At 37.1% G+C, this 26,008-nt stretch overlaps 2 protein-coding genes across 6 annotated transcripts in view; both read right to left on the bottom strand.

Moving 5' to 3' along the window:
* Positions 1-17,779, bottom strand: part of FSIP1 (fibrous sheath interacting protein 1) — a 65,786-nt gene extending 48,007 nt beyond the window's left edge. Inside the window, exons 1-10 of one of the 4 annotated variants that reach the window (XM_054275863.1) lie at positions 17,752-17,779; positions 16,311-16,440; positions 15,791-15,977; positions 14,799-14,948; positions 13,243-13,415; positions 12,290-12,374; positions 10,747-10,845; positions 7,942-8,033; positions 7,130-7,237; positions 3,589-3,753 (exon numbers count right to left, since the gene is read on the bottom strand). In XM_054275863.1, the coding sequence (XP_054131838.1) occupies positions 3,589-3,753; positions 7,130-7,237; positions 7,942-8,033; positions 10,747-10,845; positions 12,290-12,374; positions 13,243-13,415; positions 14,799-14,948; positions 15,791-15,977; positions 16,311-16,346 (1,095 nt within the window). In that variant the 5' untranslated portion in view covers positions 16,347-16,440; positions 17,752-17,779. Of the gene's footprint in view, positions 1-3,588; positions 3,754-7,129; positions 7,238-7,941; positions 8,034-10,746; positions 10,846-12,289; positions 12,375-13,242; positions 13,416-14,798; positions 14,949-15,790; positions 15,978-16,310; positions 16,908-17,751 lie in introns of those variants that run through there. The other 3 variants (XM_054275864.1, XM_054275862.1, XM_054275865.1) reach the window with 3 other exon arrangements.
* Positions 17,780-21,903: 4,124 nt separating this feature from the next.
* GPR176 (G protein-coupled receptor 176) overlaps positions 21,904-26,008 on the bottom strand; it is a 33,463-nt gene continuing 29,358 nt past the window's right edge. For both annotated transcript variants that reach the window (XM_054275681.1, XM_054275682.1), the window contains 2 exons: positions 25,202-25,454; positions 21,904-24,269 (listed from right to left, as the gene is read on the bottom strand). In XM_054275681.1, coding sequence (XP_054131656.1) covers positions 23,162-24,269; positions 25,202-25,454 — 1,361 coding nt within the window. In that variant the 3' untranslated portion in view covers positions 21,904-23,161. The remainder of the gene's footprint in view (positions 24,270-25,201; positions 25,455-26,008) is intronic.

Here is a 26,008-nt window from a genome sequence, read left to right as displayed (position 1 = left end):
CCAAAAAAGACAACATCTTTTGTTTACTAGGTATCATGTTAAACGAGGAAAAACCCTCTCTCTGTAAGTTGGAGTTAATTGCCCAACCTTTATTAAAGACTTGTGTTACACATTCTCACATCCTTTGATAGGTTTGGACTAGATTCTGAAGTTTCTATCAGTCCCAAATACAGTCAGGTTTCAGTACTTACACATAATTCAGTTCATTGAGAATGACAAGTATTGGCAAAAGTGCAAAGTTATGTTGTAATCATAAAAAACCCCAGAGCCTTCTCTTGCAAACCATAGATTCTATAGAAAAATCCAATAGTGGCAAAGGTAAAAAGCGTAAGCAAAAAACCTTTCCCTAACTTGATAATCAATTCAATCCAAAGGGACACAAGCACCCATAGAATAAAAAAGTACTCTATTCATTCTTACTTTCAGAAGCAGCTCGAGAAATTTTAATAGACACAGAAGGAAAATAATTCCAAGTAGCACGACTAATTGGAAAGAAAACAACCGTCACAATTCAACATTCAACAGTAAATTCCTCAGCTACAATATACAAAAAACTGCATCTGTAAACAACTTTTTCTAAACATCAAGCAAATCTATGAATTCTGACATTTAAATCAAAATATTAGTTGCTTGAAAATAAACTTATTTTAATATAGTAAAATTTTTAATATATATTTACAATCAGTAATAGTTGGCAGTACCACAATGACAGCAAACTTTCCTGTAACAATCATTATTTTCTGCTTCATTCTGTATTGCTTTCAAAATTATTCATAATAATCTATTTGATATTTGACCACTCTGGAGCATTAAGTGGCTGCTTTCTCATAAGTAGTTCTTGCAGCCTCACTTCTCTCATCCCTGAATAGTAACTGATAGAAACTCACACAATATGAGTAAAGTCAAGGCCTTTCCCCACTTACTAATTTTTTAACATTCTTCTCAAGATATCATGAAATAAATGTATAAAGTATTATATCAAGGAAAACATTTTGTTGCCAATGTTTCGCACACTTCAGAATATGTTCTGTTTCAATTATATAGCACATGTACATAGTAGAGAAGTCCATTTAAGATTACTTTGTCTTTCATATTTTTAGATCTGTAGAAAATAAAACTGTTAAACATTTTACACAAGGGAAAATTCGAATACTAAGCAAGAGCCAAAGCTGTAACAAACACAATGCCAAAGAGAAATCTGCAGTATTTGAAATATCTGTAATTATTTGTTGCACTCCCTCTCCTCCAAATTTTATAAATAAATAACAAAATCCCACCTAATAAAGCATATTAGGGTCATACAATCATCTTGAGGTATATAACTGGCTGAACAGTTTACTAACCTGCCTCTAACCATGCTCTGAAACAGATATCATCTATGAAATTCATCTGTTTTGGAAAAGCATAGGCATAGAGCATAGGCCATCAAGGACTTCATTAATGGAAAAATTAGTGTATCTTCTGAATTTTGAGTATTTATCTAATCTTAAACTGCTAACTGTAGACCACTTCTATAATAGAAAAAGGGAATATTTTCCTGACCAAAAAAACCCCAATCAGCTATCAAAGAACTCTTCCTGGTGATACACATTAATTATCTTTTAAGACAATCCAGCCTACAGATAGTATTGTTTCTTTAAATACCATGTTCATTTGCTTTAGTTTTCAGGTAGTTTTTCAGTTTTTCAAGCTGGTAACTGTACTCATCACACACAGTCTTACACTCCATATTCTTCAGCCTATCATTTTCCTGTTTCTTTCAGGATTAAATTAAACTTAATTTATTCTTCCCTAAAACTATTAAGTAAGACAGAAACATTTTTAAATATTTAGTTGATTTGGCACCAGAGCAAAGAAACATTTCTGAGAGAAATACAGTTCTGATGAGAAACATTTCCGTGTAAAAGAGAACATTAGTCATGGAAAAGCATTCTTAATCCCACTGGACCACTTGCACAAAAAAATGAACATGTCTGCTCCTCTGTTACAGCTCAGCTATGGTATTGCAGGATAATTGAAGCCCATCATTAAAGATTTCAGAGTGAGAGAATAGTTCTTGTATCCTGGCAAAGTATCCATCAGTGGCAAAAAGGACATCTCCCACTGAGGCAACAGTGATTAAGTGTCTGCATTTTGGAAGCTACATCTAACACAATTATTGGAAGAAAATGTGCAGCTTCATCATATCCAACTCTAAGCTAATTCTAAATTAAAATCATAGAACTACAATGTCTGAAAGCTTTTTACATGCTGCAAAACAAAACTGAAGGGAACTGCTTTTCACTAATGAAAGGTAACAAGGAATTAGCTACCTGGTTTTGGTTGTTAGGTTTAATATTACTCAAAAAAGATAATACATTACTCTTTGATTAGCATACACCTAAATGCAGATTTCTGTTCAAATACTTCTGGGCTATTACCTGAAAGGAAGCAACAACAATAACTTGGACAAACATTTCCAGACAGAGCATTCATTATCACAGGCAAGTCACATTAACTTCAAGGTGATGTCTTACAACACTGAACACAAGATCAGGCAATCACTGGGAAGCTCAGGGTAACAACTGCAGTGGTTATGTGATTACCAACAAGAGGGAGGTGCTTTTTCACATTAGATCCCAGCTGGTAAATGATCAATATGAAAATGTGACTCCTCTGGAACTGAGCTACAGAAAATACTGCTAGAGGTAAAACAAAACCTCATGTTCAGAAAGAAGCCAATAAAAATGACATTAAAGTGCCCTTACAAAAGGAGAAAAAAACCAAACCCACAGGTATTTTAGCCTCTTAAAGAGATGTTTCTCATACACTGGTAACTGAAAACAGTTTTGTGAATGAACATTTTTACACATATTCTCTGATACATCAGTTCTGGCCATAAGAGGAAAACATTACAGAAGTATATAAGCTTTGCGCAAATAAATGAAAAATAAGAATCAGGGGTTTTTATTTTAAACCTCATTATAGTAGAGGCAACAGTACTAGGGCATGGGATAAATTGTAGTCTTCTAAGTACAAAAGTCAAACAATCACTTCTCAAGGCTGAGACCTTGATTCTTAATCTTCAAAGCTCAATATTACTGGCAAGGCAAAAAGACAAAGGCCACTAAAAACAAGGGACATACAATTTCAATCCATCTCCTACAGTCTTTAACATTACTTATCAGTTATTGCCTTATCCTTCAGATCATAAGTGAACAGGCACTTTTGGTATCCTGAGATAAGAAGAAACCTAATTTTAATTCCCAAAGGTAAACTATCATGGATATTTTGTTTCTATGCTGAAACATATGTTCAGATAAAAATGTATGGGTTACCATTTTCTGTATATTGGAAGTGTGGAATCAAAAACTCTTAAAAACAAGTCAGTTCTTGAATTACCTATGACTCAAAATAACAACAAATTATTTTTCCATTGTTTTCTACAGCTAAAATTTCTCACTTCACTCCTTAACACATAGACTTTATGAATAAATAGAGGATCCTAAAGAAAAATGCAAAAGATACAAATACAGCTGTACGCAGTATTGATCTCAAAATATACTTCAAATAAAATATCAAATAAAATAAAACAGATCTGTAACCTACCTGATATATCTGGCCTGGACATTTTGAGCTAGAGTTGGAAAGAGTAGGAAACTCCCCATCAGAGAGCAGCAGGTGAAGCTTATTGTCTATCTCATTCAGAAGATGAAATTCCATCAGTTCAGGCGCGTACCCTTCTCCTGGTGCCTGCCAGACAGGTACATTCTCCTAATGGAGGCACAGAAAATACTTAAGCTTCATTTGCAAAGGAAACAGACTTTAAGGGCAGTTGCATACCAAGTGTATTTATTATTCAGATAAACCATACTTAATAATAAAATGTACATTTTCATCCATCTCAGTATACAGCTAAAATCTCCCAAATATTCATGTTCTTAGCACACTCGAGAGCAGCTATGGACAGAACAAGTAGAGACATTCATACATTCATCACTTTTAAATATAACCAAGGAGCAACTTAAATGGACAACCACTTTCCATCTGATAAAGGAATCAAAAAGTGAGAAAGCCTAACCAAAACTTGGTTTGGAATGAAACTGCAGAGGTTGATACTACAGCAGAAACCACCTGGAGCCAAATCTCAAATGGAGGGTATGAGATGTAATGTGATGTTTGCAAAGTACCACCAAAGAAGAAAACAAGGCATTCACAGGAAATCAAAGGAACTGCTCTGAGGTCAGTAGCTGCCATCCTTCTAGAGCCCCTATGTGTTATCACAGAAACCCTGGGAGAGACACAAAGCAGAGAGTTCTTTTCCTGATCATGATTTACATGACTTTTTTCTCTTGATAGCAGTTAACACCTGAATAACACACATGAATATATACTTCTAGTACATACAGCTGCATATTGTGAGTGAGCTGGGCCACTTAAGCCAATACCCACAGACAGATGCAGGCTCCCCACAGCAGCTGGGCACTCCCTGCCTCCACACAGGGAAGCAAGTCTGTACAACCCACCCACTGGGTATCAGAGCAGCAGATTGCATCTCTGTGTCCTGACCACAGCAGAACGAAGCAGTAGACAGGAGCTTAGAAGAGGAAGGATGTGTGGAAGGACATGAGAGTATTGCTGGTTTCCTTTCTTTTTCCTACCAGAACAGGACCTTGCCCTAAGACTCTATTATCTATCTTGCAAGAAATTCATGTCCACCATTTGTGTCCAGCTTCCAAATTAGTCCTCTGGCTATTCAAGCAGTTGCATCCATACAAGAGGAGGAAATATCAGCTTCCAATTACAATGCCACTGCTATGAGGTCATTTGTGGTTCATCCCCATTACCCTAAAGCATATTAGTTGCAAAAAGAAAAAAGAAGCATACCCCAAACACCTGTCATAAATTATCTTCGTTATAAATGGAAAAAAAAAAAAAAGAGAGAAAGAAAAAAAGAGAGTCAAGAGTAATCTTGTTTGTGAAACAAAATCAGTTCTAATGCTTTCTCATACAAGTATGATGAGAGACAACTAATGAGCTCAACCAGACCTGAGCTGACTCCAACATAGTCACTCACAAATGTCTCAGATGCTTGCCAGCTTTGTGGAAACATCTGTTCAGGTGAGACAGTGACCACAAAAACATAAGTATCCAGCATGGTACTACATTTGTGTCATGTTAACCACCTCCTAATCAGAGAATGAAAATCACAGAGCAAAAACACAGAAATGACTCTACAGGAGTCTGGTAAGGTGTAACTGAGCTCATTAGCTACAGCTCAGGGTCTGTATCCCATACTCCAAATATCCAAATTACCCCAGCAGTCATTTTACTCCATGATGAAATGGACTCACACATTCTCTTTTGTATTTTCATGATAGCTTTGCTTGGAAAATAAGCTTCTGTCCTGTCAATGTTTCCTGTGTGTTAACTCAGAACAATAACTTTTATAACAGCACAGTCAGTGCTTTCTGTGGAACATCTGAAACAATTATAACCCTGCAGCTTCAGCTTTTACAATTAAATTAGCATGAATATGTGTACTTCTAAAATATTTTAAACACTCATAAAACATTCTTTCAAAAAGTGAGAAGTGCTGTTTGGATATTTGGCATATATAGCAGTATAAGTCAAATGAGGTTATCTAATTCACATTACACCATACAAAGGAATTCATACAACATAACCAGATCTGCCTTGATTGACAGACTCCAAAACATAACTCCAGCCAATGTGATTGCACAGCTTTTTAAAAGTCAGAATAAATAAGATGAAAGAGGTCACTAGCTGGATAGTTAGCTGGGCCAGCTTGAAGTTGTCTAGATTACTCATTAGCTGATAATTTCCTCATGATTTTTGTTATGAAGTAGCCACAGGAAATGCCTCACCCGTAAAAAAAAATTCAAATGTGGGAGAGGAAGAATCCATCACTAGACTAGACAGGTCTAAGTAACTATTATCCTTTCTTTCACTCTACTTTGATAGGGGAGTTAAGAGCTTTTTTCTCTAAAGAAATGATCTAGTACAGACTAGAGTAACCACAAATTGCCATTTTCGTAAATGGTATCAAGAACATACAGCAACACACGTGTCCTGTAATATGATCTACTTCATATCTAATATTAACAGTGAAATCTCTGTAGATACACACCAACATGATAGTGACATGTGCCAAATACAAAATGGGGACAAATGTTACACTTTTCCATTGTCTTGATGCCTTGAGAATTGAAGCAAAAAAAAGTACATACTGTTAGTTGGAATTTGCATTAGCTGCTCTGTATAAATGGCTCTAAATTCTCGCTTAAAGAGAAAGAAAACCTGGTAACTACACGTTTTGAGAGAAGGCTTTTGCAATCAATAAAATAAATTATTTTTTAAAAGCCACTATTCGTAGGTCAGAAGGCTATGTTTACTAACAGAAGGTAGTTTAAAACATCTTCAGATCTTTAAATGATGACATTTATCAAACTGAAGACCATCTCCTAGAAACAGTGATTGATGGGACAATCAAATACTCTTTGTTACTCTCCATGAGGATGATTTTTATTCACTTCAGCTCCTGCTATTTACTGAAGTATGCAGACTGTGCACTGTTTAACAATATTATGTTAAAGCATAGATACCTAATGTTTAAGCAGAATTTATGTACTTTTAAGACAGACTGAATTGGAAGCCACAAAAAGATGTCACATTATCTTTCTAAATGGACACAGAAGCTTCATAAATGTGTATTTCCCCAATTATTGCATTTTGAAGTCCACTTATCAGTTGTCAAAAAATTGTTGAGAGGTTTTTGCAAGTATTTAAGTAGTTGCTGGCCTTCCTCCCTGAGACTACAGCAGTAACCATTCAGATTGATACTCCACAACTTCACATTTTATGAAAAAAAAAAAAAAAGTCATTTTCTCCAACTGTTGTTCTAAGGTTCCCTCCTCCTGTGCCTAACTTTTCTTTTAGGTTCTGATGTTAGTAAAATTAACAAAAAAAACCAATGAGAATTCATTTTTGGAGACAAATTCAACAGGATCTATCCATATTTTCTGTTATATCTCAGTAGGGTATTTCATGGTAGAACTAAGATCAAATTTAGATTTACTGCAAAAATAAGCCAAATACAACAGAACAGTACCGACTAAATTTGTCATACCTCAAGATCTTGCAATTCAGTTCCATCTTCTGTATCTTTCAGTAGCTCAGTTAGCCTTTTCCTTTCTCCCTCAAGCATAACAAATTGGTTTCCTGAATCCCTTGCTAGCTGAAATATTTACAACAAGAAAAAAACCCATGCTTAAGAACTCCACTAACTCAAACACCTCCAAAACAAGCTTTTAAACTCTATGAAATTAACAGCCAAATCTTGTTCATTTCAACAATACAAATTATCACTCTGACAGAAAAATATAGCCTACATATAATAAATTTATAATCTTATCTTAGTCTTTGACATAGTGGGGAGGCAAATTTTTTCATTGGATGAAAAATCATGATACCTACTAGGTCCTCACAGGAAAAAAAAAGCAGAAAAATCAAGGGATGTATTTTCTGACAAAACATGGTCCCATCCAGGCTACACATGAGCAACCTGCATATCTATCCCTTATTTATGCATCAGGTTAACAGTAAATAAAGTTTATTTAACAGTACGTAAATTTTTAAAAAGTCTTAGGATATTGCTCTTAAAAAAAACTGTCCAAAACACAACAATTCAGTTTCCAATACTATTTATCAAATGCATAGAAGCAGTATTATCCTAACCAATATGAGCATCCAAGTTGAGAACTACCTAACACAGTACTCTGCCATAAATTGCAGCTTTAACAGAAAGGTAATTTCTTCATTTATGCCTAATTAGCTTCTAAAGTTCCTAATTTTAAGAGAAAACTGTCTCCAAAAGTACTTATTGACTGATTTCTAGCTAACATTTTAAAAATGCTATTGGTTTTATGCTTCAATGCTTACCTCAATGTTCTTTTTAATGAAATGCTGGCTGGTTTTATTTTTGCTATGCGCTTTTTCTGCTGGTTTTTCTGTTTCTAATTCACTTGGATAATCTAATGTTTGAGGAAGAAAAGTTGCTGCATTAAAATCATTCCTATTTTGATTCTACAAGAACTGTAATAACATCAATCCCATTCAAACCTTTAGCAAACATATAGAGTCAATAAGCAAACTTTTTGTATGATGTTTTCGTTATTTGTATAAATAATATTATGCATTTTTGTATTAAAAACATACTATTGCCAAAATCTAATTTCATTTTCAACTTTTTATTATATGAAATCACTCAATGTTACAAAGGCTAAAATACTTTTGGATTTCTGACCTCAAAAATGTTAAACATGGTGGCCTTAAAAGCCACAGCATTCCTTTAAACCCTCTCATCATTGCAGTTTTCTCATCATTACAAAACCAGACAATAATTTTTTTGAAAACCACAGAACTATCTGGAGACATATCAAGTACATTTTTCTAAATAAAACAGCTGAAAAACAGATGATATAGTTGATATTATTATAACACAGCTTATAAAACAAATATTGTTAAAAACTAAAACTCATTGTAGAGCTGTAAATCTATTAAACACACACATGATTTTCAAATAACAATAGGTTTCTATCCATGACCAAAAAAAAGGCATGATTCTGTTTTTCAGAGACTTTCACCATGCTTAAAATAACAATTCCTTTACAAACAGCAAATATTTGTCACATAAATAACAAGTCTAAGCAAATATAATCAACTTCTAAATCTCAAGAACTGTTTCAAAAGCAGGCATGGTACTTTTTGCTTTTATGGAAAGCAGAAATTTGAAAAATGGGTGGGTTATTTCCCTACAAAATTTACCATTACCATACAACATCATGTGTCAAGGAAATGGATCATACAGGAACGTAAGCATTGATATAAAGATGACATTGATATAAAGTTGCATCCTGAAATGAGCAGAACACATCAAACACCAACATAACATGCAAGATATACCTTACTTCTAAACTATATCTTCCACTTGACTGTAGAATAGCATTTTTGAGAGGGAGCTATCATACAGAACATCTCAGAACATTGAAGAAAGAAGGGACAGACATGGATCACTGAGACAAAGAATACACTGAAGACTGCCAAAGGTAATTAAATGAGAGATTGCAGCTAAAGAAATTTTCCATATGCATTTTGGTAGATTTGGCACATATTTCAAGGATTTGGTATAAATCTTGATGAGACTGATGAAGTAACAGCATAAAACTAGTGCATACATTCTTCTTCACAAGCTCCTCTTGTTCTTGGTCTGCCTTTATGACAGCTATGACATAAAAGAAGAAATCCAAAGCAACAAAAGAAATCCAAAAGCAACAAAACCAGTAATTCTTAGCTATTCAGACACCACATGAAAAGCCTCCAGCAAAAATAGTAAATGTCATTTAAAGCAATATATATTGCTCACAAGCTGTAAGTGATCTCTACTTCATGCATTCCCAAAGCAGGAATGTGCAGAACATCTCAAAATAGTGCAAGTGATAGCAACTCCCAACCATGCCTGTACTGGAAGCTCCAGAAGTCAGTGCTGTATTGAATAGTGGTAGTGAAACCTGCCATTGTTATGCCAAGGACTCTCCAGCACAACTCAGGAATTTTGGAGAGAGAAGCTGAGGGCCAAGCTTTATTTTAAGGGAGGAATGAAAATACATGGTAGAAAGACAGAGAAATTAAAAGCTCCAGCCCACAAAGATAAGGTCACATACTGGGTAACTAAGACAAGTGCTAAAGTGACAAAGGAGCTGAGATCCATGGTCAAAAATTAAAGCATGCAGTCACATTCTACAAACTGCAGAGATATTGCTGCCATCGATGCTTCAGCCTTAAGGAATACACTGATGTTACATCTTTGTCATCTTAGCCAGTCACCAGGAAGATAGATTCCTTCTGTTTACACAGAATGGTAGCTGACAAAGAAATAAACAATTGCAGCTGATAGCAATGGCAGTTGAAGCTATTATTCTTATATTACAACACATGTGAAAAGTTACTAACCACACAAATTTGAATTTCAAATAGGAAAATAATAGAGGCATACAAGCACAATTCCATTTATTTTGACATGATAGGACACACTACACCACTAACAGCATGTAAAATGTCTGTACAATGCATGATAACACATGGTCCCTAAAAGAATCAGCAGGTGTTTGAGTTTTGCCAGAAAGTACTTATTTCATAAAAGCAACGCAGACTTTACAATAATCAGAATAGCAAAATATAAAATAAGTTGCCTGAAGATTTATGTTTGACACAAATCCAAACAATTTCTGCTGAAAACCAGAAAAATACAGAACAGTTGCAGTCAGATTCAGCACCACTTGTCATTTCTAGATAGTTTCTTGAATATAAGCCTATTAATAAAACTAAGATACCTTAGAGTAACAGCAAAGAAAAGTTTTTAAAGAATTGCCATGAAGAATCAATGACACATTTTACAATATATCTGTTACCCACCTCTTCCTTTTGAAATGAATGAAAAATGGCTTTATAAACCCAACAGTAAAAAATTTTCTTAGCATGTTGAGTAAAATGTCTTAGATAAGTCACATAGCTGTTCTCTTCCTTCATTTGCAAAAAAAGGTAAGACCTGTCACTCTTCCAGTAAGTAACCTTCCTTTTTCCCATTTCACTGGCCTTGCCAAAAAGGCTGAGTCTTCATTACCCACCCATTGCATATGTCGTTTTGCCATTGCTAAAAATACAAACTCTACCATTAATAAAGCTTACCCTGGTTTTCTTGGGCTTTATGGCAATTATCATCCTCAAGATTCATGTATGTGTGAAATACTGAAGTGCATATTTCATCCTCTTTAGCATGGGAGAGATCTGTAAGGGATTTTTTCCAGTAAAATTTAACTGAAACGTATTTATGGAAGACCTAGCGTCATGTGTATCATACAATTGGAAAGTAAAGAAATTCACTTGGATAAATGACATAAGCACTGTATTTCTCAAGAAATAAAGAAGGGGGAAAGTGTAAAGTGTGAGTCATATTTATGCAGTTTCTTATGGCTGTATTCATGTTCTTAACAACTACTGCCCATGGAAGACAATTCACATTCTCAAAAACATACCCCAAGGCCCTAAAGTTCAAATGCCTCTGCAGACACCATGTGGCAAGTCATCTAAAACTTTGAATGAGAGTAAGGCATCCAGGTTTTCACAGCTGGTGTCTGCCTCTGCATGAATTATTAGACATACAAGCAGCTTAGGTCAAGGGCATAGTCTAGAAAAACAGTGTTCAAGCATTCTAGTTGTTTCAGTTACTCAAAGAAAAAAAATCAATTGAAGTATTCATATGAGCCAACTGGAAATACCAGTTAGAGCAGTAAGTCACAGTCTATACGCTTAGCACTTACAGAAAAGGACTCATATTCCAAAGAACCAAACTAATTACATGTGATTTTCATGTGAAAAAACATACAATAACCACTAATAATGCAGTATAATGGACTCAACTGAACAAATGATTTTGTTAAACAGAGCACAGGGTAAGGAATTTAGGGCTGTTTAATTAAACCCTGATTTACATTTCTGCTGAGAGTGTGTCAGAAGGTTTTGTTGTGCCTGAAAGGCTTGGAACACTTAAGTTATCAATTATTTTGCACATCCGAACTTGTGCTTGATTTCATAGCTACATTAAAAACTATAATAGCTCTCATATATAATTTACTTAATAAACTCTATCAAATTCAGGTTCTGAAAAGCAAAATATATTAAATGTATTCCATTTCACTATCAACCAGGGCAGCCATCGAGATATTTGTTTAATTAAATAAATACCAAAATAAATAAGACCTGAAAAATAAGGCTCTACCATGATAGAGAAAATATAAAGATCAAGCTGGAGGAAAGCAATAAATGTAAACTATGCAGTTTTGTCCGTGCAATACACCAGAAACCACATGATGCACATGGTCTCTACAGGAGTTACTTTTGACATAAAGGAGTTAGCAGTTATATAGCCATGTTTGTCTACTGTTATTTTAATATATCCTGACATCTACTGGAGGCTGCCTAAATATCACCCCTATCCAATTGTTTCCTTCCCTTAGTAACCCAAACTATAGAAATAAAAGCAGGTTACATTGTAAATAGTAAGTTTTGTTTAAATATTTTAACCACACACTGCTACCATTGTTATGCATGTACTTCCAATATTCAAGCTGAGATTTTTGCTCAGCAATAACCATTCAAATCCCAAATCCCTATTATCTCCCCAAAAAGAAAAATGATAGGATGTATCACAATTCTGTTTCTCTTTACTTACCAGCTGTATTATGCCATGGTGATAACACAGCCAAAAACTGGTTTGTGTTTTCCACCTCCTCATTGCTTCCTGTGGTTCTAATACACTATTCAAAAAAAATAAACTGTGTATGCAGAGATACAGTCATGTATTTAAAATAAATTCTTTAAAGGGAAATACACTGTCTGCTTATCAGATCTAATGAACTTCAGACCCTATTAAAAATTACTCTTCTCAATTAATTTTCTTCTTGAGGCTATTTGAATATCTCCTGAAGTTATGACAAAAGTATGGTGAAACTTTAAAGCCTCTGTTACACACTGTCTTTTATGTGGAGATCCCTTCACCAGACAAAGAAGTTCTGTAACATCTGTGTGGCTCCAAATCCAAATCCAGTGAAATTATGAAATGCAGTCAAACCAATCATATTTTTTAGCAACTCAGATTTCTATTCATGTAAAGCAGAGGAAATACTAACTTATTTCAAGGCATTTAACTGCTAGAAGCCAGCACAGGGATAGGGTAAAGGAATTTGTATTGTAGCATTCTTATGTCTTCTTCAGGCAGCATCTTTAATTTCTTCAACAACAAACAGTACTGAAACAGCTGGGCCTAGGAAGGATCCCACTTGAGCAGAATAAATGCTTTTCAGCCTGGGTTCACTGATGTTACCTCCTGACACACCTTACTCTCCCTGCAAGCAGAGAACGCATAATACTATGCTAATAAACCACACCCAGACAGCTGTGTATTTGGCAATTTGTCTTATCAATTTTTAAGGACCATCTCCTTCTTTCACAGCCTGCCTAGCCAATGTATTAAAAACTATCCAATCTTACTTTTTAAGATCCATTTCTTAATTTTAGTTAGCCAACTGTGAGTTATTTGATAATAAGGCTTCTCTGAAATATGATAATTCTCTAAGACAGTACTCTAAGATATATCAATCACAAAATAAGCAGAACACTTCTAACCTGAAGTTCTTCCCAGAGCATTGCCCTGAGTTCTCTGCCTTGCTTTTTAACTGCTTTTTCCTTTAAACACTGTTTTTCAAGTATGGTGTCAAGTTTATTCATTTTCTTTACAGCTGCTTGAATCCGAGCATTTATGTCCATGTCTTCAGAACATTCCAAGTCAGAAGAGTCTGCTGGAGAAAATATTTAAAATTAATGTTGGCTTGAAGCATGTCAAAAAAACAAACAAACACTAAAAAGCAGTTCAAGTAATTTGGCAACACCCATAGACAAGAATACAATATTCTCAAACAAATGTTAATCTCTAAACCTGTTTGGAGCAGGGAAAAATACAGAAGTCTTTGCAACAGAGTGCTGAATCAAACTCTGAGCTGTGTCAGTTGAATATGGAGCCGTGAGAGAAGAAAAGTCACCTATTTTGGGCAAGTAATTTGATTCATATTTATAATGGCAGAGTGACAATATCTCCACAGTATCAGCAATAAAATCACTGACTTTAAAAATATAAAATAATTTTTTCAGCCTGACTTGTAGAATACATTTTGAAATTAATAATTCAAAAGAGATATTTTTGAGGGAGGGTTAAGAGAGACTCTGTAATATCTCTGCCTTTAAATATTAGAGAAGTTTCAGTCTTGTGTCTTAGAAAAACCAGATTCCGATACTGGTTCTAGAAAAATATTGCTATAAAAATGAAAAACTGTGAAACATTATGGAAACTACCATTACTTAATTAAAGTAGATTTCTATACTGTCTCCTTTTTTTCCCTAAATATGCAGATTATAATTATAACTTTTACCTTTTCCCCTTCCTATAGCATCCTCATGTTCTGTCCTCTTTTATGGATTCCACATCAAGAGTAGAGGAAACAATTGCAGCACTGCCCCTAATCCCACAGATTTACAAATTTTGGAACCCTGCAACACTCTGTTTCATTTTCTAATCTTTTGAGGTGAAACACTTTTCATAGCCATTGATCCAACCATTTACTGTGATGCATTGGTCTACTTTATGCCATAAAAAGATCAGAGATACAACAAGGGGAGAGCTATGAAAATCGAAGTGAGCTACAGAGGACAGATGGACCAAAGGACAGATGGTAAAAAAAAGAGCACTTATTTCAACTGGCCTGAACTCAGCAGATTGATATAAACCTTAAACTACTGAGTGAAGCTTTAGGCTGAGTTCTATTGAATTTCTGTTCTGTAGATATTAATGTCACGTTTGGTGACCAACACTGCTGCACTGGATATGATAACCACTGAATTCTGCCTTATTAAACTGATTGAATCTACAGAAAAGTCAAATTCTATTATAACATTAAAGAAAATTAATATCCATTAATAAAGCAACCTCTAAATAAAGAATTCATCCAATACCTCTTGAAAAACACAATTCATATACACGTTCAATTTGCAGTATCCTTTTATAACTACAGAATATACACACAAATACATGACCATTACAAACTCAGAAGGATTAATAAGAAACAGAAAAGTTTTTAGTGCACTGCTCGTTTTATACACCTGAAAAGTACTATCTGATTTTGCATTACCTGTTTTTTCTGGGGAAGTTTCACAGGATTTCAAAGTTTGTGAAGTAGTGTCTGACTTTGCATTACTTGGTTGTCCCGGGGTAGGTTCGCAGAATTTCAACATCTGTGTTTCAGTGTTTTCATCTCGAGAATCTGAAGTAGAGGTACATCCTGAAAAACACAGGGAAAAGCCTTTCAAAATAAACCAGATACATTTTTGTCAATTAGGGATCACCACAGAGCCCTTGCAATGAATTAATTTAAAAAATAGCTTATAGTAGTACACCAGAACTCATGTCAAAAACAGGAGCAGGACTCAAGGGATTTCTTTTGACCCCAATTCTGTCATGAAATCTTAACTAAATTTCAAGACGGTATCGAAACATCTGCTTCACTCACTGGCATTTGCATCTCTATTTGTAAACAGTTGGACAGCCCAGAACATTAATCCATTACCATTTACTGAATGACAGAAGAATGCCATGAAACCCTTCTGCAAGTGCTTCAATTAAAGTTATACATTGCATAAAGTTATACACTGCATACTTACATTGAAAGTACTTTATTAGTATTAACATTGTTCATTTGTTAAATATTGTATTTTATAACCATAAATTCCAGGTTTTATGACAGGTGGACCATTATTAGGATACAATGTTTCTAACAAATGATCATGATTACTCTGAAAAGTTTGATAAAAACATCTTAATGAAAACACTTTCTAACATGATTCCATGGAACACACACACATGAGTTTTAATTATCTTTTAAGCCAGATCACAGTTTATGGTGCCACAAGACATTTATTGTGCTGTACGACAGGAATAACACATTTCTTTCAAAAGTGGATTTCAAATAGTGAAGAAAAATGAAGGTATGGATTTTGACATCTTCCTTTCCAGAATTTTGCCTATTTGCAACCTCTATTCCGTCAATCAGCAGAATTTTACCCAAACTATAAAAACTTGATATTTGGTCTAGACACAATACAAGAAAGTTTTAGTCATTCCCACCTGACAACTCGATGGGATTCCATAGACACTTGTGAAGAGAGATGGTCATGCTCTCCACTGTTTGCTGATCAGTTCTTACTTCCTGGACATCAGATTTATCTCTGTCATCACCTTTGTTTTCTGCTGGACAGCCATCTTCTAGACTGCCATTCTGGTAACCATCGGCCAAACTGATGGGTGAATCTACCTATGAAATGCAAATTATTGCCACCATGAAAACAGGGATGTTTTGGGTGAAGAAGATAACCACAATACTCACATCACACAGAGCAACAACAATTCTGTACAACACTGTAAAGTACTTCTTAAATAACAGAAACATTTTCAGGTCTGATACTGATGCTAGGAAAGAGCTCTTTTACTTAGATTTCACATTGATTCTCCAGCTCATCATTCCCCAGACTGTCAGATTTGGGGTTGTCAGGCTAGGGTACTAAAAAAGCACAATCTACTTCTTTAGCATTCGACTACAAAGAATTAGGCATGGAGTTTTTATCCTGCTGAAAGAGAGAAAAATTACCTCTTGCAAACATGGTTCTGGTGTTGTTAACTCCATAGATGTATTTAAAGATCTACAGTTAGGTCAAGGTTAATGCAGGCCTTGAAATTTCATCCAAGCTCCTACTTGTAATATCCACTGTTACCTAAAACTGGGGAAAAATCCAGCAAAAACAACCTTTCAAATGAACAGTTTCATAATAAAGAACTACAAGCCCTGCAATATTTCAGATATACATGTGAATTTCAAATGCTTTCTAGCAACTCCATATTGCAAGGTTTTTCCAGTTCAGACTGGCTTGCCACTCAAGTATGCGCTTTTCTTTTTAATATACATACAAATATATATTTATACTAAGCCAACCGAAGTATTCAAACGTGCTTATTATCAAAGACGCTTTGAATAGCACACATCTTACAAATAATCTCAGAACAGAGGAATTATCATGGCTGTAGTTTAAATTACAGATACACACGTTTCTCTGAAAAAGAAAACAACAACAAAACTGTGTGAATTCACAGGAATTCGAAGTCTCAGCGCATCATGACGCGTGCTGGAAATTCTCAGAGGGCTCAAATGAATACAAGTCTTTATTTCAGTATAAGGGAGGCAGGGAGAGAAGGAGGCAGGGAGGCAGGCAGGGAGGGAGGGAGAGAGGGAGGGAGGAAAGAAAGCAGAGAAAGGAGGGAGGCAGGCAGGGAGGGAGGCAGGCAGGGAAGGAGGGAGGCAGGAAAGCAGACAGGAAGGCAGCGAGGCAGAGAGGCCGGCAAGGAGGCAGGAAAGCAGGAAGGCAGGGAGGCAGAGAGAAAGGCAGAGAGGAAGGCAGAGAGGCAGAGAGGCAGGCAGGCAAGCAGGCAGGCAGGAAGGCAGGGAGGCAGAGAGGCAGCAGGGAGGCAGAGAGGCAGGCAGCGAGGCAGGCAAGCAGGCAAGCAGGAAGGCAGGGAGGCAGAGAGGCAGCAGGGAGGCAGAGAGGCAGCAGGGAGGCAGGCAAGCAGGCAAGCAGGAAGGCAGGGAGGCAGAGAGGCAGCAGGGAGGCAGAGAGGCAGCAGGGAGGCAGGCAAGCAGGCAAGCAGGAAGGCAGGGAGGCAGGCAGCGAGGCAGGCAAGCAGGCAAGCAGGAAGGCAGGGAGGCAGAGAGGCAGCAGGGAGGCAGAGAGGCAGCAGGGAGGCAGGCAAGCAGGCAAGCAGGAAGGCAGGGAGGCAGAGAGGCAGCAGGGAGGCAGAGAGGCAGCAGGGAGGCAGGCAAGCAGGCAAGCAGGAAGGCAGGGAGGCAGAGAGGCAGCAGGGAGGCAGAGAGGCAGCAGGGAGGCAGGCAAGCAGGCAAGCAGGAAGGCAGCGAGGCAGAGAGGAAGGCAGCGAGGCAGGCAGAGAGGCAGGCAGGCAGGCAGGCAGGCAGGCAGGCAGGCAAGCAGGCAGGCAGGCAGGCAGGCAGGAAGGCAGCGAGGCAGGGGCCACGTCCTCACCGCGGGAGGGCAGCAGCGCGGGCGCCGCTGCCGTTGCCGTGACGACCAGGCCGCGCAGTCTCGCGATAGCTGCGGCTGTGCTGGGGCGGGCCCGTCAGCGGCCGGCTGGTTCCGCTCCGCTCCCGCTCCAGTTCTCCTCTGGTCCCGCTCCGCTCCTGCTCCGTTCGCGGGGATGCAGACGTGACCGAGCTCCCCCTGTGCCCCGCTGGAGCTCTGCCCTCCCCGTCCTGCGCCTCCTCCTGCGAGCCCCCCGTGCCGTAGCCGTATAGCACCAAGCGCCGTGCCGCCCCTTCCGAGCAGTGCCCGTGCTGGGAATTATTGGTGCTCTCTGTGCCCAGGCTGGGCCTCTGCACTCGTTGTGTCACGCTAGCGCACAGGGACAGTTGTGTCGCTTTTCAGTATACCCGGTGAAACTTCAAATAGTTGCTGTTGTCACTGTTTTTACACGAACGCTCGCTGTTAAAAAGGAATTAATTATTAATAAGGGGAGCGCGATTGCCTTCCTAATCCTATCCCTTTTTATCTTTCCTGCATTTAAACAAAATGTGAGGATTAATTCCCATGGTCCGATTAACTTAAAAAGCGGCAGAGACAACTCCAGGCTCCCACTGCTTCCTTTGATACCCATGCGTGTTAAAGTCAGGTTTTCATTGGCAGTCAAAATTCACAAGAAACAGTTTTCTCTGAAGAAACAAAGTGCATCTCATTTAAATGAAGGTTTTGATTGACAAATTTTTGTGCCGAAATAAATCTTATTTAGCTAGTGGTGTTGTGTATTGAGGTCTGCAGTAGAGCTTTGGTTGATGCTTACAGTATATTGCATTTTACTGTCACATGTGCCACTAAGAGAACCATTTTTCCTGGTATTTAGTGTAGTCACAATGCAATGTGGTTCCCAGTTAAGAACTGAAGACAAACAGAAAATGCACTAGGGAACCCTGTGTGGTTTTGCCTCCTCCCTAAGCATGCTGAGCTCTGGTACATTAAAATTTTAACATCTTCTGATTGCTAAAGCAATACCATAGTGGTGTTTGGAACCTGTGGTGCTTTCCAGATGGTGCAGATCATGATCTGAAGCAAAAAAAAAAAAAAAAAAAAAAAAATAGAAGAATGCATGTTTACATGTGCAAGTTTACATGGGCCAGTAATGACCATGAGAAAACAATAGAATGGACAGTATTGTTCCAAACTGGCTAAATTAAAATATGGGGGTATTAGGAATTACTTTCATTATGCATGAGGTATGGCAAGCAGCTAGGTGTAACTGCCCCAGTATTTATTGTTTTTCTACAGCACAATGCCTATGCTGAACAGCTGGCAGAGTTTGTCTTGTTATCAACTTCCCTATTACAGACTGACTCCAACCTCACAAGAGCCTTTGAGAGGAGACCATCTGGCTCTGGATCTGCTTACAAATGGACATAAAACTCCTTTGAAATTGGTGCAGGAATGGACTTCTTGCTGCTGTTTGTCCATGTAGAACCAGTGAAGGTTTCCAATGAGGCTGTCACACCTGAGACTGAGTAATAATGGCTGAGCAGGGATATCTCAAACCACAGTTGATCTTGTCATCTGCTATGTGTCCTGGGAGACCCAGAGATAAAGATGTTCATAGAGCTCACCTCAAATCCTGTAAATCAGGTCATAAGAGTCTTCCTCTCCAATAAGGACTGAACTTTATTAATAACATTAAATATTCCATAATCTCAAATATTCTTATAGGTGTCAGGTGTACTGAAGCTTGAACTAGAAAAGCAGAATCAAGGATCAACTTTCTTTATTTGCTTTTCCAGGAACAGGTCAATTTTGTTCCAAGATAAACTACATAGTTCCTTGAATTATAACAATTTTTTTATTAAAAAAAAATTTGTAATGGAAAAAACTTTTTTTTGTCTAGAAAGTGGACAGGAGGAAAAACACTCCAAGATGTGCTTTTCATCCTAAAAAATAGGTTATAACATGATGAAATCACATTTAGACAAGCTGTCTTGATACTCAGAACACAGTTGTCATAGTAACAGAATTTATTTATCCTTTTCTTCCTCATCCAATCAAAAAGAGACACAAACAACAGAGGACATACAGAGAACTTGTTCCCAATTACTATTGCTTACCTTCCCACTTCTATTCTGAAAAATCTTTCAATAAACAAATAGGTAGCCAAAACACTTTAATTTCATTGTCTCAAAGATGTTGGAGAAAAAAAAATCAAGATTTTTTAATAGTCATTAGTTATTTGCATTTGATTATGTTTTATATCTTTCTCTGTACTCACCTGAAGTACTTTTTATTTACCATAGGCAATATTTCTAAGGCAGACTGTAACAGTTCCAGAACTCAGGTTAGGACAACCACAGCTAATATTCATTGTATTAATTTCTCTAAAGGTTAGGGCAATAATCAGACTCCTGTCTTGCAAAGGAAAAAGTGATTATGTAAAAAAGACCCAAAAAATCCCCTTAACTCGCTTCTGTGTAACTTTAATGTGATGTCATAACAAGACTTGATTTTTTTTTCAAATTGGACAGTGGAAAACATTTTGACCAGGTCAATAATTTAAACAACAATCCAAGCAGCAGCAGTAATGACTCGAAGCTACTACTGTCTTAAAAGGAGTTAAAAATGAAACAAATCAAATATTCCATCTTGCATAAAGAATTTTCTGAATTTTCAGATGGCAATTCTAGCATAGAGGCTGGTCTGTGAATTTTACACAGATTAAACAGTTTGTTTTTTACACAGGTTGGGGTTTTTTCTATAAAAATATGTGCTTTTGTGGATATTTTCCACATGGATGAATTGCTAAAAGATGAACTAAGAACATTCTCAGGTAATTCTTGAGGTATGAAAAACCACTGTAGATAATTTCTTGGTGAAGGATTTCAGTGTCTTTGGATATAATCTGCTAAAAAAAATACAATCAAGTGTTTACAGCTATTCTTTTTGAAAGAAAGAAATATTTTTGTTTCAACAGTAAAAACCCATCACAAACCCTTTCCTTTCCAGGAAATTATATACAATTTAGTGCTTTAAGTTTATCACTGGTGTTTCATTCAACATGAGAGTTGAAAAGGACAAAAACAAGTTTGCTTTCTTCAAAGGAGTTCAGATCTGAGTAAACATTTATCCACATTCAGAAATCACAGAGATTTTGAGCAGTACCTATATGTAAGCAAGACATGAATGTTAAACCTAGCCAAAATTTATAAGGAAACTACAACTCCTACTTTGACGTTTAGGTTTTCAAGATTTTCTCAATGGCATCTCTTCTTTCACTAATTTTAGAAAAACACACTTCATTAAATTACTTTTTATTGGCACTTTAAAAAAAAAATGCATGCTGTAGTAATTCTCCACCTCTGCCACAAAAGGACCATTTTTTTTCTGGAATCTTTCTTCTGTCTGATTTCAAGCAAGCTATGTATGTCTTTTCATCTCTATATTTAAGAAGGGCACCCATCTGGACCCCCTGAAGACTGTTCCTCACTCCCAAACTGATAAGCTCTTGAACTAGCAAGAAATGAAATGCACTGAGACCAAAGAGGAAATGGAGAAAAGCACATTTTACACAGTAATTTATACACTTTAAATACATTTTTATTAAAACATTTGCTATTAATGATTTGTAGAAATCCACAACCTTGGAGCCATCAGAAGCTGGTGACTTCCTTCAATCATGTTGAAGGAAGAAAAGGTACATCCTGCTTTAGCAGAATTTCTTCTTACTTTTAAGATTAACTGGTTGGATTTAGTAAGTTTCTTTGAACTTGTCAAGATTCTTCACCTTGTCCTTTTAAAGTATGCTTTAAAGAAAACTACTTTCACAAACAGACAGTAATCACAGATAAAGGTTCAGCATGCAGCAAAGGGCTGAAGTACAGGAAAACCACAAGGAGCAAACAGGTGTTGCGAGATTGTGCTTTTCAGAAACTACCCACAGAGACAACAGTGAGTGCAAATGAAAGACTGCTTGAAACTGAACAAGAGCTAAAATGTCAGGGTTGCAATAGTTTTAGGTCACCTAACAGACAGATAGAGTTTAAAGTTCACATTCAGTATAAATGAGACAATATGTCTGTGATTATGTGGACAGGCAAGCTGCAGCACAATGCCTGAACTCTCACAGAAAGGCTGCCGAGCTGATACCAGGACTGGCATGACTGACTCGCTCAGGAATTAGGCACCAGATTTGAAAGTCTTGTGTTCATACACTGAATGGTCTGCTCTGCAAGATGAGTGGAGCAGAGGGTTGGTATCTGTATCTGTGCAGATAGAAGGAAAACTTCTCTACTTCTGGCAATATTGAGCAACAGCATTAATAAACCTTTGCCTTTTTAGGTCTGTTGCCAGCTTCTTCACCCAACAGTTCCACTTCACTGAAACACTCAGAATCCCTCTCTATGAGTCTCTCTCTCTGTGTGAGAGACTCAGAAACTGAGACTGTCACACTCAGAGAAAGGCCACTAGTATTTCACACCCATTTCTTTCATTTGCTTGCTTTCCCATAAGAAAACAGCAGAGTGCACCATCAGCTAAGTTTATTTCAAGGTTTATCCCTTAGTTACTTAATACACACACTACACTTTAAGGACATTTGTATATGCCTTTTATCACAGGATTCTTAGCACATACATGTTTGTTTATTGGAGTCAGAATTTGTCCTGCATGGTCTCCAATCCAGTTTTTACTTAAATCTACAAGAATATATGTGGGATCTTTATAAAAAGAGGTCTTTCTTGGGTTTAACACACATGATGATTTGGGTATTCTTGGCTTTGTGGATCTTTTAAGCCAAAAACCAGTGGTTAGGTTTTAAAATATTTTAGATGTTTGTCAGATTTTTGGTAACTAATTTGTGCAAAAATATCCATCAAGTTTTAACACTGATCAAATAAATGTGTGTAACAGAAAACAAATGCACTTAGTAGTCCATCCTACTTCGTTCATGAAATGTGCAGAATCTTGCTGTGTCTATTTGTGGGAGAGTAGGACTTACCATGCTGCATGTCTTTTGCTCTCTACAGCCTTTCCTGTAAAGTTTCTTTGATGCCCAGTCCATTTTAATACAACATAACATTTCCCAGAAAACCAACTGCTGCATTTCCATAATTAAGACATTAAAATAGTTCCCAAATTCATATGTACTTTTGAAAGTTAATAACAAGGTATCATTGTAGGGATTTCAGAGATCAAACTACAAATTTCCATATATATTTGATATATTATTTTCATTAAGTAGTTCATATTAATAAGGAACACGTATATATATGTTTTTCTTTTGTTTGTTTGTTTTAACTTATATTTGGCAAAAAAAATCAGGCTGTAACAAATTTCAACATAATAAAGATCCATGGGATCAAAAATGTAATAGAAAGTGACATTCCTCTGTCACTTAAAGCTCCTGCTCTTACTAAGAATCCACTTTGGGAAAAATACTGACTTTATTGTTTCTGCTGACTTTTCTTTCTGCTTTACACTTGGGCTGTTTTGTCTGGATTAGCTCTTCAGGGGTATTCCCCAAAGGAGGCAGGAGTCGCTTCTTATTGTTCCGGTTTTCTGAGAGCCACTGTGGAGGCAGCTCAAAGGGTCCAAAACCAAACTGCATGGAATATTTGTCATTTACTGCATCAGCTTCTGTGGGCACAGCTGGGGCCACCTGAGCTGCAGAGTCTGCAATCGTCTGTGGTACAAACCTGTGAACCAAGGTCTGTCCGAGCTCCAAACTGGTGCTAGGAATTTCTTTCCTTCGAAAGTCACCAGAGCCAATGGATTTGGTCTCATTCTCCTCATCTTCCATCGGCTTGAAGATTTGTTGTTGCCCAATATGAAACATCTCCAGAAGCTGGCTTCCTGAATGGACACTGGGCTCCAGATTATCATCTGCAATACCACCCGAGCTGACAGTGTTTCTCCTGCTGAACCTCCGGTGCAGCTGCACTATTGTCCCCACTAAGCACTTCCGCACCGATCTGTTAACAGTTAAAAATAACAAAGGGTTGGCCAGCAAAGAGACCTTGGGCAGCCAAATAGCAGTGAGGAGCAAGAAGACTGAAATATCTGAAATATTGAGTATGGTGCGATAAATCACCAGAGTCACATAGGGGACACTGCAGAGGATAAATATCATAACCATGGAAAGCAGCATGAGGTGGAGCTCAGCTTCTCTCTGGGAGGCATATGGGATAGAAACTGTATTCTGAGGGGTCCTTAATGCAGCTATGATGACTTTTTTCTTCTGGCTGGCACTCAGCGCTCTGCGAATGAGAATCATAAAGAGAAATACCACAGCCACTGGCACAATCACAGTGGTGATATTATAGATGATGACATATATCAAGTGGCCAAGGGAGTAGCTCCAAGATTCAGAGCAAGTGGACATGGCATAAATATCAGACACATTGGTCACAGCAAATACTGGAATGCTGGCCACTATTGCATGGGCCCAGATATAGATAACCAGGTCTCGGGATTTTGCATCAGATATTTTTCTTTCCAGAGGATATAAAACAGAGTAGTATCTGTCAAACAAAAAAAAAAAAAATTATAATTATTTTTATGGCCATACTGCTTATGAGAAGCCTCTCCGCCACCTGAGCATAATGGTGGTCCAAATTCCTAACTGGGTTGCCAACTAAAAAAAAAAAAAAAAACAAAAAAACCACCCACCAAAAAACCCCAAAGGTCTGCCTTTACAGGTCTGTCTGTAGAAAAAAACCCAGACTATTTAAATGTCAAGATCACTTTTTTGGTGGTGAAAATTTCTTTCAATACATCACTTTGGCTGATGCATATGAATATTATTTTGAAAATTTCAGCATTAACTCACTTGTAAACTAGAGAGTATGTTGCACACACTCAAAATTTCAAAAGACATTATGGAGGCATGTATCACATTCAAAGGCCAGACTCATAGTTTTAGAAGTTGCTTTATAATAGATTTTTTCTGAATATTTGGAAAAAGCTGTTGGTCACAAATTACATGTTATTACATTACATGTATTAACATTTAATTTGTGCACATGTTATTAAATTACATGCAATTACATTACATATAATGGAAGTACAATGATGTTTTGCTTTGCACAAGCTGTGGTTGGCAAGCCCTGAGCAAAAGCATTGCTGAACACTGAACATTCTGTGTGCATTTAAAAAAATAAAGTGCATCTCTGACATGCACTTCAAATTTCAGACATTGATTGTTTGCTTACTGCTGGAGTATTGCCGTGGACTTTTAAGCTCACAGAATTTTCATGACAGACCTAACTTTTCACACTTATCAATATAAGCAGTAGGAGTTTGTGCTTTTTGTGAGGCAGATCACAAGTTTTCAACTGATATGCTGTTGCAGTTTCAACATTGGTGGGCATTACATATAGTAAATTACATTTACCAAGACAAAGGGAGAAAGAAGAAAGAAAAATCCAGGATCATGGCAAATTTCCCCCATTACCTGTCAAGAGCAATGGCTGGAAAACTAAGGATGGTCACCGAGCAGAAGACTTTGTGCAGAAACTTGGCAATTCTGCAGAAAAGCATCGTATAGATCCACCAGCAGCAGTGTGGACTGGCACTAAGGGCAATGTCAAAAGGCACACAGACTAGGCTGGCACAGATCCCCGAGCAGGCCAGATTCTTAATGAAGCGGTTTGTTACCGATTTCAGCAGCGATGTTCTGCACGTGGACCACAGCACCATGATGTTACCTGTGAGTAGAGACAGAAGGCATAAAAAAAGGAAAACAGGCAAACAAAAAACTAACCCCAGGCCCCAGTAACATTAATCTTAACAGATTTGAATTCTACCTAGTACTACAAATGGAAATCATTGTTTGGAGTTTGCAGGTATCACTGATTTGGATCATGATGCTGCTCAAATTAGGAAGTCTGTAAGGGCTAGTGGCTTCATGAATCAGAAGGCTGAAAACATATTACACCCCAGCTATCCCCTCCCAGCTTCTGGTAATGAATGGATTAGGGGATTTCAGATCCCCTAATCCATTCATTACCAGAAGCTGGGAGGGGATAGCTGGGGTGTAATGCCTAAGAAAACTATCTAAACCATATTTTTAGATACTTATGTTGATTCCTATATTCCTGAGTATTCAAATACAGAAACTGGCTAAAGTGTTCATATTTTAATAAATAGTACAGAATTCTTTTTTAAAGATAAAATTTTACACTATTAAAAATTTACATATTACAAATTTACACTAAGTAAATACAGATACAATTAAAATATAAATATAAGTATGTATTTT

This window comes from Melozone crissalis, unplaced genomic scaffold, assembly GCF_028551555.1.
Source record: "Melozone crissalis strain CALT ecotype California unplaced genomic scaffold, PUWL_Pcris_2 ptg000018l_1, whole genome shotgun sequence".
In the NCBI taxonomy this organism is placed as follows: Eukaryota; Metazoa; Chordata; class Aves; order Passeriformes; family Passerellidae; genus Melozone; species Melozone crissalis.
Note: the sequence above shows the minus strand (reverse complement) of the source record. Positions and strands in the feature narration are given on the sequence as shown.